Source organism: Octodon degus, unplaced genomic scaffold, assembly GCF_000260255.1.
Source record: "Octodon degus isolate 3935 unplaced genomic scaffold, OctDeg1.0 scaffold00092, whole genome shotgun sequence".
Lineage (NCBI taxonomy): Eukaryota > Metazoa > Chordata > Mammalia > Rodentia > Octodontidae > Octodon > Octodon degus.
The window spans coordinates 5154958-5169208 of record NW_004524668.1 but is presented as its reverse complement, the minus strand read 5'-3'; the positions used below and the strand labels follow the sequence as shown (position 1 = coordinate 5169208).

At 52.4% G+C, this 14251-nt stretch overlaps 1 protein-coding gene and 1 pseudogene across 1 annotated transcript; both read left to right on the top strand.

Annotated features, from left to right (window-relative positions):
- Window positions 1-969: 969 nt before the first annotated feature.
- On the top strand, window positions 970-3459 carry Fam43b (family with sequence similarity 43 member B). The gene has a single exon (XM_004637649.2). It carries the CDS (start codon window positions 1490-1492, stop codon window positions 2486-2488), a length of 999 nt encoding a protein of 332 aa, XP_004637706.1. The 5' UTR covers window positions 970-1489; the 3' UTR covers window positions 2489-3459.
- Window positions 3460-4022: 563 nt separating this feature from the next.
- The window catches only part of LOC101571373, an 11071-nt pseudogene continuing 842 nt past the window's right edge, over window positions 4023-14251 (top strand).

Sequence of the window (14251 nt, the reverse complement as noted above, 5' to 3'; positions counted from 1 at the left end):
TGGTAGCTGCTGGGAAGCTGTTCTTGGAATATCAAGGGAGGAGACAGGAGGTAGTGATTTAATACTCTGCAAGGGAAACAAGTGAGTTCCCCACACCCAGAGATAACTGTCTTTCAGTACAGTAGAACCCCCCAAAAGCTAGTTACTTTCTCTGAGCCTGGAGGAGGACGGCAAAGGCCCCATCCACAGGCAGCAGATGAGGGGCACACAGACCAGTGGGGACGCCATCACATGTGTCAGAAGGGGACCCTGGATTCAGATCTACCTGCTACTAGCTTTGTGATCGTGGACCAGTCATTTAACTGAGGCTGGGTTGTCCCAAAGATTAAGTGAGATACATAATGTTAAACACCTGGAAGCACAAAAGGCGTTCACAAATAATCTTCAGAAAGCCCAGAGACCAAAGTTTGGCCAGAAGGCCCATTTCACCTGCAATCCTCACAAAACCCGCGCTGCGCTGGAAGCCCCTCCTCAAAGAGTATCCTCCCTGGTTCTCTCCAGGTGACCGGCCCCTGGAGCAGTGGCTTGGCTCCCAGCTCAGGCGCAGGGCCTCACCCACGACCTTGGAGGAACCTGGGAGAAAGCTTCACCAAGCCACAGTACTTTTCCACTGCACTGTTCGGCCACCTCAGCAAGCTTTGTGCTGTTCAGACAGGAGACAAAGTGCATCAGGCTGGCCCTATCAGGAACCCACCCTGATTCTACTCTCAGAAATGGGTGTAGGGGCAACCAGCTGTGGGTGAGGGGCAACAGGAATCCTAGAAGAGGGAGAGGGTAGTTCCTGAATGAGTCAAGAAGCGGGAGTGGCAGCCCACTAAAGAGGAATTTGCACTGGCAAAGCCCTCCGGAACATTTCGGGCTACAGTATCCGTACTCCTAACTGCCCGCCCCTCTACCCGTCACCTCCAATAATAAGGATTAAACAGCTTTCACCGCGCCTGTGCTGGGTCTCAGGGCAGCGCGAGCCTGCGCGGGGCGGGAAGAGAAGGAGCAAGGGGAGGGGACAAGAGAACTAGCGTCCCTCCCGGTGATGTAGCCAGCCCGGGGAGGTGGAGCCGCGACGCCTGGAGTCCCCACCGCAGCCGCGCTCTGAATCTACCCTCGCGAGCAGTCTCCAGCCTTGGCTCCGGCGACCTCCCTGCCGCCGCAATTTGGCGGCGGGGACCGCGAGAATCCCTCTATCTGGTCCGGGGGTGTAGGGCGCCTGCAACCCCCATCCTCTGCCTCTCCCTGCTCCCCAGACGGCTGGAACCACTCCCAGGGGAAGCTATTCCTGGCCGCCCGGACATCTCGGCGGCCAGCCCGGCAGGGCACCGGGCATCTGGGACGATAGCCCCGCCCGGCACTGGGCATCTCCTGCACCGACTGTCGCGGCGCCGCCCAGCTTCTCGCGACTCCGGCTGGGGGACTTCTGCATCCCTCCCGCTCCCCCAGCCGCCTGATAGGACGCTCTCGAGCCCCCGGCGCCCCGGGCCCTTCGGCCGCCGCGATGCTGCCCTGGAGACGGAACAAATTCGTGCTGGTGGAGGATGAGGCCAAGTGCAAGGCGAAAAGCCTGAGCCCGGGGCTCGCCTACACGTCGCTCCTCTCCAGCTTCCTGCGCTCCTGCCCGGACCTGCTGCCCGACTGGCCGCTGGAGCGCCTGGGCCGCGTATTCCGCAGCCGGCGCCAGAAAGTGGAGCTGAACAAGGAGGACCCGACCTACACCGTTTGGTACCTGGGCAACGCCGTCACCCTGCACGCCAAGGGCGACGGCTGCACCGACGACGCGGTGGGCAAGATCTGGGCGCGCTGCGGGCCGGGCGGGGGCACCAAGATGAAGCTGACGCTGGGCCCGCACGGCATCCGCATGCAGCCGTGCGAGCGCGGCGCCACGGGGGGCTCTGGGGGCCGCAGGCCGGCTCATGCCTACCTGCTGCCGCGCATCACCTACTGCGCGGCGGACGGGCGCCACCCGCGCGTCTTTGCCTGGGTCTACCGCCACCAGGCGCGCCACAAGGCCGTGGTGCTGCGCTGCCACGCTGTGCTGCTGGCGCGGGCGCACAAGGCGCGCGCCCTGGCCCGCCTGCTCCGCCAGACCGCGCTGGCGGCCTTCAGCGACTTCAAGCGGCTGCAGCGCCAGAGCGACGCGCGCCACGTGCGCCAACAGCACCTCCGCGCCGGCGGGGCAGCCGCCTCGGTGCCCCGCGCCCCGCTGCGCCGCCTGCTCAACGCCAAGTGTGCCTACCGGCCGCCGCCGACGGAGCGCAGCCGCGGAGCGCCGCGCCTCAGTAGCATCCAGGAGGAAGATGAAGATGAGGAGGAGGAGGGGGAGGAGGCCGCGGAGGAGCGAGAGGGAGGAGCCCCTCAGCGCGAGCGGCCGGAGGTGCTGAGCCTGGCGCTGGAGCTGAGGACGTGCAGCCTGCGGGGCGCTCAGGCGCCGCCACCTCCTGCGCAGTCCGGCCGCTGGAAAGGCGGCCCCCGGGAGCGCGCGGGACAGGCACGCTGAACTGACAGCCTCCGACCTGGCTGCCGCTGCGGCTTCCCTGGTCCCCGACCCCGCCTCCCTCGTGGTCTCAGTTGTGATCTCCTCATTCCTCGTCCTGGCTCAGGGTGACACCTGACATGCCCTTGATTATGGGGGGGGAGTCCCCTCTCTCCATGCCCAGAGGTTTCTGGGCCCACCATTGTGGACGTGTCCCTGTGCTTTGCACTACGTCTTTTTGTCTACCCACTTCCCCGCTTCTTCCCAAAACATCCTCTCAGGAGAACCGAGAGAAGTTTCCAGAAATCCAGGAGGGTGGGTTTGAACCTCGGCCCGGGAGGAGTCAGTGGCCTCCGCTGTTTCCCTCTAGTCTTCTAGTCTTCTTATAATAAGAACCACCCAGAGAGGCCTTGTTGTAGGAGCAGAATCCAGGGGCTGGGAGAATTGAGGCTAGGTGCCTGAGTCTGAGTGATAAACATAGGAAAGAATCCTGGACTCTGCCCAGTCTCTATCTGTCCAGAGGACTCCTGGGACTTCACTGTTCTGCCTCTGGAGACTAGGATGGTGTGAACTGACATTCAAAGGATAAATTGGGTGGGTAACAGCTCTGCACCAGCCTGGGCCTTGTACTCCCACAGGATTCCTCATCACCCCCTCTGCAGACAGATAAGTATGGGCCACTCTAGGTGTCCCACAAGCAGGACCAAGATGGGCCTCCAGAGGAAAAAGGGAACCATCAGCAGCTGTGTGGAGACACAGCTGCCCCCAGCAGAGGTGCCCTGAATCAAGCCAGGCTCTGGGGCAAGTGGGTCTTGACAGAAGCTGGATTCACAGAGCAGGATGAGGAAGAAGGGGTGTTCGCCCAAGAGGGAGTGGGCCCCAGCCCAGGAGTCTCCACAAGGTCACCAAAAGTCCAAAGATCTACATGTCACCAACTGATCGTTGTAAATAAAATGGATCTGCTTTTCCAGCCCTGTCACCACCCCTGTGTTGTGTCTGATGCCAGGTCTGCTGGATGGAGGGTGAAATTATCATCAGAGTGCTTACAGGGCAGAAGTAACCCCTTTTAGCAGCTGGAGTCGGCTCCTAGAATTGTGGTGACTGATGGGAAGCTGTGCTTGTAATGTCAGGGGCGGAGACAGTAGCATATGCCTTGTCTGAAACCCACTTGTTCCAAGCCCCTGAGGAGCATCTTCTGTCTGTCTCAGCCTCCCACAGTGTCTGCACATTGGGCACTCAGATGCAAGTGTGTCTGGGACATTTGGCAGGGAAAGCGCTGACTGAGCTAGGTGCGTGTCTTAGGAGCCATGAGTTTTTGAGAGGCTTCGTGTTTATGTCACAGCATGTGGCATGGGTTGTGTATATTCCCATCCAGATGAGAGGAAGGCAGGCTGTCAGGGAGAAGGAAGAGCAGCCCAATTTTCTTGCAAGAGACTGGAGAAATCTGTCCAAACCCTTATGATGAGACTGAGTTTTGAGCTCAGATATCTTTGTTCTATACTGAGCTGGGCACTGATCCCAGAGTTTCCCAGGGCCCACATGAGTGGCTGCTGCCATTGCCAGTGATCAGAATGATTCTGTTTCCTGGAACTGTCAGTGCAGGGGACCCGGGGGCCACCTCACCTGGTGGAGCCCATGCAGGGCCAGGAGGATTTGAGGGGGAAGGCTGGGACTGATTGCACACATCAGGGTTGCTGAGGCCCCGCCGGGCGAGGATGGCTCCCAAGTCTACTGCTTTCCTCTAAGACCTTGCCAAGGTTTTTGTTGGTGTTTTTCCCTTTTGCAGGAGCACAGGAAGTGAGATGTTGGCTGTAAAGAGCCTCTGGCGTTGGCTGAGACCAACTCACCCAGAAACAAAGTCACCAGCACACCTTCCTTACTAGATGCACACGCAAGCATCTACAAGGCACCTACCTTACCACCTGCCTTCTGACTGCTTGCAGCCAGTGCTGGGCCAGGTGCTGCAGCTCCCGGAGGCCCTCTCCTGTGGCTCTTACTTCCTCAAGTGAGATGCGCATTGTAACGGAACAATTACTGGGTAATAATTCAAAGGCCTGCCCCCAGTCTCTGCCTTTCACTTTTTTCCTCTGGCAGCCTGCCATCTCTCTCTCTCTCTCTCTCTCTCTCTCTCTCTCTCTCTCTCACACACACACACACACATACACACACCCCCAGCCTCCCTCCTTCCTTCACTCAAGCTCTGGGATTAAAAGCTCTGTAAGGTGGGGTTTTGTTGTTGTTGTTTTGCAGTACCGGGGATTGAACTAAAAGCCCCATAAGTTTTGCTGGCCACATATCCACTTTCAATATGTATTAGTTGAAAGAAAACCTGGCCCTACATCCCTCTCTAGTGGGCTGGGGACAAGATAAGCCACAGTGAGCCCCCACAGCCTGGGCTGCCACCCGGCCACAGAGTCAGGTGCTGCAGGCTATGCCAGCCACCAGATCCCAGGCAGCCTTTGCTATAAGAAAGGCCACACCCACCTCACACGTACACTTCCTCCAGCCCCCCCCCCCCCATCTTATGTGCAAGACAGACAAGAGCCCTGAACCAGCAGTCAGGTGGTTCAGCCTAATACAGGTGCTCTCTGCAGCCTAATACACTGGTATCTCCCCTACTGACTTCATATTCTCACCTACTGACTTCATATTCTTCATCCTTATCTGTAGAATGAAACTGAGAGTGGGCCGGATCAGTTATTTTTAACATTTTAAAAAAAAAATATTTTGTCTTTTTGAGACAGTATCTCACTGTGTAGTTTAGGCTGGCTTTGAACTCACTTTGTAGCCCAGGTCGGCCTTGAAATTGAAATGATCATTCTGCTTCAACCTCTTTTTTTTTTTTTTTTTTTTTTGCGGAACCTGGGATTGAACCCAGGGCCTTGTGCTTTCCAGAGAAGTGCTTATTCTACCGAGCCATCTCCCTGGCCCTCTGCTTCAGCCTCTTGAGTGTTGGGATTACAGGGGTGTGCCACCACACTCAGCTGTATCAATTGTTTAATAAACCACTATTTATTTATTTATTTATTTATTTATTTATTTATTTATTTATTTTTAGTACAGGGGCTACAGGGTCTCACTACACAGATCAGACTCATAGTGATCCTCCTGTTTTCAGCTTCCCAAGCACTGGGGTTACAGGTGCACACCACCACACCCAGTCTCAATTGCCATCTCAGCGTGCCCCAGGAGGCAGGGCCGGCATAGCAAGTCAGAGATCGAACCCTAGTCCCCAAGTCTGCCTAAGCAGGTGCTTTAATCCACTGAGCTATCTGGCTGGCCCTTAAGCCACAATTCGAGTCCCAGATTTCCCAGGAGTGTTCCAGGAGCTGCTGCAGAGAGAACCAGGTAAATCAAATAGGGAGGTTCCCGCACGCTGCTTTAACTAGAGCAGTGTGTGTTTTCTGCTTGGGGATTCTGTGATTCTTTTTTTAAACCATGAGATGTGATGCTCTTGAAACCCCCTTCCAGCCCTGAGGCTCTGAAGTCTGCGAATGACTTGGCCTGAGATGTATTTTTGGAGCACTTAAGCGCTTATTAAATCACAGCAGTGGGCAGTGGCGGGTGGGGCAGATGCATGTGCAGTGAGACCTGCACCTCAGGGGCGGGGTCAGGACTCTTCTGGACTTCTGGCTCTACCTCCATTTCTCTGCCTCCCACTGCAGAGCGCTGGCCTGAGACTGACACATACAGTGCAGGCGCTGGTCCATTGGCTATCCATCTTGGTTCCCTTGCTCACCTCCCACACTGCCCCCTGCTGGGCGGAACTGCTTCCTTCCGGATCACACATCACTGCACTCCTGCCTCCAGGCCTCTGCTCACACTGTTCCACCCCGGAAATGTCCTTCCCCTTCGCTATGCACTTCCAGCGCCACCTTTCCAAAGCCCTGCTCCACCTCCTGGAAACTTTCCTTCAATGCCTACCCCTCTCCACTCCTGCCTCAAACTCACATCGGGCTTGATCTGTGGCTCTCCCATGTCCCTCATTCTGTTCTACCTTGAAGTTCTCTTTTTCTGTAAGTGATCTTGTCTTTGCTCCCGTCCCACCTTCATTTCCTGCTGCCTTCAGGACCTTGCCCACAGTAGGTCAGGGATTTGGTGCTCAGTGATGATTTATTGAATGAATACATGAATGAATAAGCCAGATGGAAGAGCCATCACGGACCAGGAAACCAAGTGGGTGGAGAAGTGTTTCCTCTGCCAAGCTTCTGCCTGGAGGTGCTGGAGAAAACTGTCCTCAGACGCCCCTCTCAGACAGCGACTGTTGCTGGGGATGAGATCAGCGAGAGGAGGCCAGGAAAGGAAGATGAAGCCTCAGTTACCAGGCTCTGTTCAGAGTTGTGGAGCCACAGGAGTTCTGGAGCCACTGGGCCCTCTCAGCCTAAGTCAGTCCCACAGCACAGAGTTTACTCTCCAAACATAGAGCAGCACCTGGAGATGCCAGACCACTCTCCAGAGGACCATCTGGCTACTCTCTGTGTCTATTTTAACATGTAGATGTCAAATTTAGGCTTTAAGGGCAGACTGTTGGGAACCACAGATAGCAAACTGAGTCTAGGGGGTGCCCAAGGCTGCTGATGGGGAGGGACCAAAAGGCCACGAGTCACCCAGAATTTTGGTACTTATTTATTCCATCTCAGTCAAGGACAGTGAGTGAAGGGCAGGAGGTATTTCCAGGAACAGCAGTGGCGGCTGTGGTGGGCTAGGAAGAACAATGTGCTCTTGCAAGGACCTGAACAAGACAAGACAGGGACCATCAGGAAACTGCAGCTTCTCCAGGTGTCTTTGGCAGGTGTTATCTTGCCTGTGAGTGTCACAGCAGCCATGAGCCCTAGGGCTTCCAGCTGTGACCAGAAAAGAGCAGAGTCACAGCTTCCAATCTGGCTCAAGGACATCCCCTAGACTCAATTTATAATTCACAGTCCCCAACAGCAGACAAGCTCAATGTCAGTCCCGCTGCTGCCATTTGATGGCTGTATAACTTTGGCCATTTCCTCAAGGCTTTTGGGGCCTTTGTTTCCTATCTGGAAAAAAAAAGGGGGGGTAGGTAAGCTGACACCTTAGGGGGCTGGGAGAATGATGTAAGCATTGCATTTGGATAATTTATTTAGCAGCGTCTGGCTCATTGCACACAGTAAGGAGGAGCTGTTTCTGCCTCCCCATAGGCCTAAGACAGACCTAGAATGAGGAGATCAGAAATACCAAATACGTTGTGTGTTCATGTTCCCACTGGCCTACCCACCTAAAATCCCATTCATCTTCAAACCACAGTGAAAGATTCAACTACGGAGCTTCCCTCACGAGCAACTTATCTCTAGTTATTCAACCAATAGAAGCTGATTACCTCAAGTCTAGGCCAGATCTTACCCTTTTGTATTTCTTTTTTTTCTTTTGCCTTAGCACCCAGCCTAATCTCAGGTGCACAGTAAACTCAGCGGTGAGCAAATGAATGATCAGCTGCCACCGACAGTGATGTCGGCCCACAAACCTCCCAACCCAGGTCTTCCTCAGATAGATGGGGTGCCATGCCTTTGTAAGTGACAGTCCACCTTCCCTATCTAGTCCCTGTTTACCCTGTAGGCTAGGGAGAAGAGGAAGATGCTACTGACCAAGGTAAAGGACAACTATGAAGGATTAAGAGAGCTGGCGTGTAGCTCTGGCCACCTCTGGACCAGACTGGTCTTCTCTTGCACTTTGCTGCACTCCTGCTGGTCCTCAGAACACAAGCAGACTTGAGTGCTGACCCAGAATCCCTGAGCTCTGTCATAGCTTCAGTCAGGAAGTTCGAGGGCAAGGATCCAAGAGGAAGCCGGAGCCGCAGACATCATGAAGGAGGCCCCAGCTGGGAAGCTTGGACCAATGCTGCTGCACGCTGGGAACCCTGAGCAAACCTATGGAGTTGGGCTATACTAAGAAGCACAGGTTGGTCTGGCAAGACAGCTCAGCGGCCTAAAGCACCTGCTTAGGACAAAGTAGGTCACAGGGAACATGTCCCTGGGCAGGAGTACCCAGCTTGTTATGAACAAGGTTGTACAGCAGGAGATGAGCAAACAAAATTTTATATTTACACTGGCTCATTATCAATTGCATAATTGCCTGAACACTGCCTTCTTCAGGTCAGCTGTGGCATTAGATTCTTAGAGCAGCATGAACCCTACTGTGAACTTTGCATTCAAGGGACCTAAATTATGTGTTCCCCATGAGAATCTGACCTGAGCTGAGGCTGAGGCAGTGATGCTAGCACAGAGGAGCAGCTGCAAATATGAACTTAAGACCAAAGTAAGCCAATAGCTTGCAGATGCATATCAAAACCCACTTTAGTGAGTGGCAAGTGACAATTAAGCTGAATCTAGTGGCAAGTGGTACAGTAGCAAGTAAGCTGATAACAGTGCAATGGTACAGCTGCATTTGGTGGCAATTTTGAGGTTGTTTATATTGCAGAACGTAGCTTACTGAATTCACCTATTCACCACTCTCAGACCCAGGAATTTTATGGACCTTCCTACTCATGAGGAAGGGGCAGGGGAGATAGCTCAGTGGAATAAGCGCTTCCCTGGCAAGCACAAGGGCCTGAGTTCAATCCCCGGTTACGCAAAAGAAAAAGGATCTGGTTTAAGCCTACTCATGAGGAAGAGGACTGTGACCCAGAGGTGACCAGTCAGAATACCCCACATGCTTAATCATAGCCATTGGTGGGGCCTGCCCCTTAGCTCAGTTCTTTAAGTGGCTGCTTCAACAAAGCAGTCAGGCTCAGGTTGCTGTGGTTCGATCCCCACAACACAAGACAGCCAGTCATGCCTTGAAGGCATTCGGAGCAAAAAAAAACACTTCTGCCATAGCCATTGGTTCAGAAAAGGGAGTGTATCAGGATAACAGCTGGTGGGACTTAATTCTGGGACTTTTTGGAAACTTTTGGAAGAAGGGTACTACTTTCTGTTAAAGTTGCTGGGAGGATGGAATTTATGTTGAGGGCTGCCTTCAGCTATTTTGCCACCATGGTAGAGAGCCTGAGAAAGAGGGTAGTACAACCAAAAGTAGAATGAGAAACAGAAAGAAAGACCAGGTCCCACCGGATGTGGTGGTGCACTCCTGTAATCCCAGCACTTGGGAGACTGAGGCAGGATTGCGAGCTCAAGACCTGCATGAACTGCATATCAAGACCCTGTCTAAGAAAAAAAAAAATCCACCAAGTCCCCAAGGCACTGCTCAAGCTCCTGAACCTCACCATGCCTGCTCAGGCCCGAGGCTTTCCATTTCTTGAGGTGGTATTTTATGCTTTTTGCTTAGGCCAGCATGAGTTGGGATTCTGTCCCTTGTGTTTTGAAGAGTGCTATACTCAGGGTTTATAAGGGAAAAGATTTAATGTAGGACACATAATTGATAGAATGATTTCATAATATTCACCCAAAGAGTCAAATGCAAAAGAGTACAGGAGATCTGTCCACAGAGTAGAGACCCAGAGAATCCAGCTGAGGGCCTGGATCCCACGGCAATGGCCTGCATGAGTCTAGCTAAGGAGAGCCCATGGCAATAGCTAGAGCCCATGGCAATATCCCCCACAAGTCCACCTGGAGGCCTAGAGCCCAGGACAACATCTCATGCAAGTCTATGTCAAGGATCTGCACTGGAAAGACCCGAAGGTCAGTGGTAGAAGCTAGACTATGTACTAGTGGGATGAAGGATCTGTTCCAGCAGGCTGAGGGATCTGCGCTAGAGTCAGGAGGCAATGCTCAAGGTAAGGACCAGAGCTCCCTGCAGAAGGACAGTACCCATTCTCAGCAATAGTGAGGACCACAGCTCCCCTGACATGAGAACAGCTAGCTGAGTGTGTATCAGGAAGACCAGCATGCCAAGCTTCTCCAAGAGAGTCAGCAACACACCATCTTCCCCTCCAGTTCTCCTTTTATGCTGTTGGCAACAATCTTTAGGGAACCATCCACACCTAAAACCATGATCATTCAGTTCAGCTGGATGTTACAAGCTGACCATCCATTAATCAACCACAGAGAGCACAGGCCCCATCACTGCTGTTCTCATCAGATGCCAGATGTAGAAAAGAAATAATGCTGAAGTTTGCAGGGTCTGTCATGTGCCTGACTGTAAGACATCCAGACAGTTCATGGGATCTGGACTCTCTCCTTAGGAGAATCTAAACAGGCTGATCTTTTGGTCCAAGGCCTGAGACTGCCTTTGTTCATTCCAGGGCATGGGCCACTCGACTTCTCCATGTCTCCAAGCTCTCCTTACCCCAGCCATCCCCACCTTAAGGGTTACCTGAATGACAGTGATATAGGAGAAATTGCACTCCTAACCTGCTCGATATCAGATGTGCTGACTTTGTGTCCTCTGAAATTGAAGAACGAATTTCAAAGGATGATGGGGGTTAAGGGGAGAAAAGGTTTATTGAGAGATAACTCTTGAGAGACAGAAGGGCCTTGAGTGAATTGCCACCAAGGCCCTTTATTGGGGCCCTTCATTGTGACAGCTAAGTCACAATGTGGGTACAGTGTGGGGCAAACTTATAGGATTACGAGGATACCTGCTCAGCTAATATTGATCTAGCAGGGAATCAGGCCATGTAGCAAGGATACATGGAGTGAACAAAGGCATTTTTGTTCGTTAGAAACAAAAGCGAGGGCTGGGGAGATGGCTCAGTAGAATAAGCGCTTGCCTGGCAAGTACAGGGGTCTGAGTTCAAATCCCTGGTTTAAAAAAAAAAAAAACCACAATAGAAACAAAAGGGAAGGGATGGATCCATATGCACCGGTCACCTACCTGGGGAACTAACATGTACCTGAATTCACTGTAATTAGGCAGTGCTAATTTCCAATTATCCCATAGCACATGGGCTTGGCCATGGCATCTTTATCTTGAGGCCTGGTCCTCTTCAGATGCATTTAGCCACAGCTTGATGTCTTTATTTTCCACTGACTTGAGAGCCCAGTCCCTCTCTGACTATGTACTTATTAATTTTATCTAACTTAGCTGCCTGTAATAAAAGGACATTTGCAGGCCAGGGGCATAGCTCTATGGCATAAGTGCCTGCCTGGCAAGTGCAAGGTCTTGAGTTCAATGCCCTGTACCGAAACAAAACAAAACATAATAAAAAGGCATTTAAATGAGATGGGAGACTGGAGGGCCTTGAAAAGCATGAAAGGTGCTGGGGCGGAAAGCTTCCTTATTGGTTCTAATATAAGAAGGCTGGAAGGAGGCCTGCAAGGGGAGGGGCTGCTCTCTGAAGGTCAGAGGACACTGCAGGGAAATGAGCAGACTGGGGTGTAGAAGATCAAGCATAGGGCTGGAGAGATGGCTCAGTGGTCTAAAGCACCTACTTAGAACAAGCTTAGCAAAAGCATCAGGGACCGCAGTTCAATCCCCCAGCACCACATGCCAGCCAGCCCTGCCCCCTGGTGGGCTGAGAGTCTCTCTCTCTCTCTCTCTCTCTCTCTCTCTCTCTCTCTCTCTCTCTCTCTCTCTCTCTCAAATAAATAAATAAATAAAATTTAAAAAAAAAAAGAAGATCAAGCATAGCCATCTACAGGGATTGCCTGGCGGGGAGAAGGAGAGGATAAGGAGGTAGCTTGTGGAGTCTCCATCACAGGCTTGCAAGACGGGCCCAGAAGCCAGACGAATGACCCAGGAGACCCTAGAAGCACCAGCAGCCAGGCCACAGGAACGCGGAGGCGGGGTCTACTGTCTGCTTCTCCTGCCACAGCTCGCCTGTGATCTTGCATCCCACAGGGACAGAGAACGGGGATTTTCAGCAGTCTTTGAGAAAGGGGCGGGGATGCAGGGAGGGAGAGGGACATTCCCATCAGATCAAAGTGGGCACTGCTCTGTTCTGTGACCTCCCTGGGTCCCCAAAGCACAGCAGACGCAGAGATCTGGCTTCACATCAAACCTTGTGCCCAAATACCTTTAATAATCAAAGTGCCAGTGAGAGTTGGCCCCAGGAAGTCTCCTGGCCTTTGTTGGGGCGACACACACGGGGATGACCACCTTGGGGTTCCACAGTACCCTGAGTGCAACCCACGCTGTCCGCAGGATCTGGAGATGTGCAGTGAGGCTTCCCCAGCAGTTAGACTCCTTAGGGGCAGGCTCTACTTCTCTTTCCATTTTGAAATCAGTGAAACAGGGCTGGCCAGATAGCTCAGCGGACTAAAGCACCTGCTTAGGCAGAAACAGCGGCCTGGGTGTGATCCCCTACATGCCGGGCTGGCCCCGTCCCAGTGTGCACGCATGTAATCCCAGTGCTTGGGAGGCTGAAAACAGGAAAATCACTATGAGTCCGATCTACATAGTGAGACTCTGTACATCCTGTACATCCTGTAGACCCTGTCCTAAATTCATAAATAAATAAATAAAAATTCAGTGAAACAGCAATTACATGGGGAAGAGTGAATGCCTTTCCCCAAAACCATCCCCACTCCTCTGGCCCCAGCTTCTTGGCATACACTTAATCCTACGTAACAAATGTCACCTCGCTGGGGTGTGTCCTCCCCACTTTTCCTACAAACACCAACACCTACAAGTACATATACACATCATAGTGCTTTTCTTGTTGATTTTTCTCAAAAATGGATTCATTGTCGAATTGTCCAACCCCCTCTTTTTCTTTATTTATTTCTTTTCTTTTTTTTTATTTCTTTCTTTTCTTTTTCTTTCTTTCTTTCTTTTTTTTTTTTTTTTGTACCAGGGATCAAACTCAGGACCTCATACTTGTGAGGCAGGCACTTATGTTACTGAGCTGTCTCCCCAGCCCAAACCCCCTCTTTTGCAGTTACCTGTGTTCTTGTATCATGCACAGCCCTCTAGCTCAGTGCGTGGAGGTCACAGTTATGCCTTAAATAGCTGCACGGCGCCCTTGACCATTCCCTGTAATGCACGCCCAAGTTGACTCTGTTTCCAAAAGTGTCCAATAAATGTCTGTGGGTGCAGATCAGCAAACCTCACTTGCTGCAAGCAGAGCAAACACAAGCAGGATGTCTCAGTCTCAGTGTGTGGGGGCCATTACTGGGAGCAGAACACATCGCTGGTGCTGCAGTTCTCAACCAGAAGGGCCCTTAGACTGAGGGGCTGCATCCTTGGTTTGTAAGAAAAAGGGAATTGGACCAAGGATGCATAGTTCGCCACTGGCAAAGCTGAGACCAGAATTGAGGTTCTCTGGGGACAAGGATGTAGCTTAGTGGCACAGCTCTTGCCTGGCAAGCGTGGGTTCTGAGTTTGATTCCCAGTACCAAAAAAGAGAGAAGAATTTAGATTCTCTGACTCCTGCATGGATGATTTGCACCCTGTACAAAAACTACTGAAAGGGAGTCACAGAACCGGTCAGGAGAGAGGAAGGCAGCAAGATGGTGTTGGAAAGTACTATGGTTTGTGTGGACAACAGTGAATATATGCGCAATGGCGACTTCCTCCCCACTTGGCTGCAGGCACAGCAGGATGCTGTCAACATCGTGTGTCACTCAAAGACCCGCAGCAACCCTGAGAACAACGTGGGCCTCATCACACTGGCCAATGACTGTGATGTGCTGACCACCCTCACTCCTGACACCGGCCGCATCCTCTCCAAGCTCCACACAGTCCAACCCAAGGGCAAGATCACCTTCTGCACTGGTATCCGCGTGGCCCACCTGGCTCTGAAGCACAGGCAGGGCAAGAATCACAAGATGCGCATCGTTGCCTTTGTGGGGAGCCCTGTGGAGGACAATGAGAAAGATTTGGTGAAACTGGCTAAACGCCTTAAGAAAGAGAAAGTGAATGTTGACATTATCAATTTTGGGGAAG

Bases quoted from the DNA above. Each gene is read 5' to 3' on its own strand.
- Fam43b (XM_004637649.2), top strand. From the start codon at position 1,490: ATGCTGCCCTGGAGACGGAACAAATTCGTGCTGGTGGAGGATGAGGCC.